Source organism: Austrofundulus limnaeus, unplaced genomic scaffold (genome assembly GCF_001266775.1).
Source record: "Austrofundulus limnaeus strain Quisiro unplaced genomic scaffold, Austrofundulus_limnaeus-1.0 Scaffold581, whole genome shotgun sequence".
NCBI classification, from domain to species: domain Eukaryota; kingdom Metazoa; phylum Chordata; class Actinopteri; order Cyprinodontiformes; family Rivulidae; genus Austrofundulus; species Austrofundulus limnaeus.
Window position 1 is genome coordinate 162,828 of NW_013952983.1, and position 1,082 is coordinate 163,909.

The 1,082-nt window shown below is 52.2% G+C and overlaps 1 protein-coding gene across 2 annotated transcripts in view; it reads left to right on the forward strand.

The window, feature by feature from the left end:
- The window catches only part of LOC106530950 (runt-related transcription factor 2), a gene marked incomplete at its 5' end in the record, with an annotated part of 31,437 nt that extends 30,813 nt beyond the window's left edge, over positions 1 to 624 (forward strand). For both annotated transcript variants that reach the window (XM_014026683.1, XM_014026684.1), the window contains 1 exon segment: positions 70 to 624. In XM_014026683.1, coding sequence (XP_013882137.1) covers positions 70 to 545 — 476 coding nt within the window.
- Between the last annotated feature and the right edge of the window lie 458 nt (positions 625 to 1,082).

Genomic DNA, 1,082 nt, shown 5'->3' on the forward strand with positions numbered 1-1,082 from the left:
TGTGTGTGTGTGTGTGTGTGTGTGTGTGTGTGTGTGTGTGTGTGTGTGTGTGTGTGTGTGTGTTTCCAGGCTCCTCCGACCTGAGCCCGTTCCCCGGTCAGTTCGAGCGCCAGTTCCCGAGCCTCTCCTCCATCACGGACAGCCGCTTCTCCGGCCCGCGCATGCACTACCCGGCCACGTTCACGTACTCGCCGCCCGTCACCTCGGCCATGTCGCTGGGCAGCGCCCACTACCACTACCTCCCGCCGCCGTACCCGGGCTCCACCCAGAACCAGAGCGGGCCCTTCCAGACCAGCAGCACGCCCTATCTCTACTACGGCGCCTCCTCCAACTCCTACCAGTTCTCCATGGTTCCCGGCGGGGACCGCTCGCCCTCCCGGATGATCCCGCCTTGCACTAGCGCCTCCACGGGCACCTCCCTGGTGAACCCCAACCTCCCCACCCAGACGGAGGGAGGGGTGGACGGAGACGGGAGCCACAGTAACTCCCCGACCGTTCTGAACCCCGGAGGGCGCATGGATGAAGCCGTCTGGAGGCCGTATTAAAGATTAGAGTCAACTGATGTCGCGTTTCAAAGCACAAAAAACATTTTTATATCGAGGAAAAGGGGATTTTTTTTTTTTTGTGGGGGGTGGGCTCTCATCAGCTATCTCTACCTTTTGCTTTGAAATAAGGTGGAGAATAAAAACATGAAGTAAAAGAACAGACTAGTCCTGACTTGTCTTCCTGGAATGTGTTTTGACCCCGGCGCTACAAAGGGACTCGCTCTCGCTGCAACAAATCAAACAAACACTTTTGGTTCGCTCGGCCCGCGCAGATGAGACGCCACTTTTTTCTTTTTTTTTTTACTCTCCAGCCGAGGGATGCTCCACCCAGATTTATTAAGAAAAAAAAAACTGCCTCTTTTTGTATCAAGTTTGTACTTCATTAAGGCTTTTGTTGCAGAGCGTGTTTTTGTACGACAATAACGAGATGCAAGTTAAGCACTGAGTAGCAGATGGAGAGTTTGTTACCTGAACAGGTGTGGACAATCATCCTTTTTTTTTTTTTTTTGCTTTAAACCAATTAATTTATCTTGTATA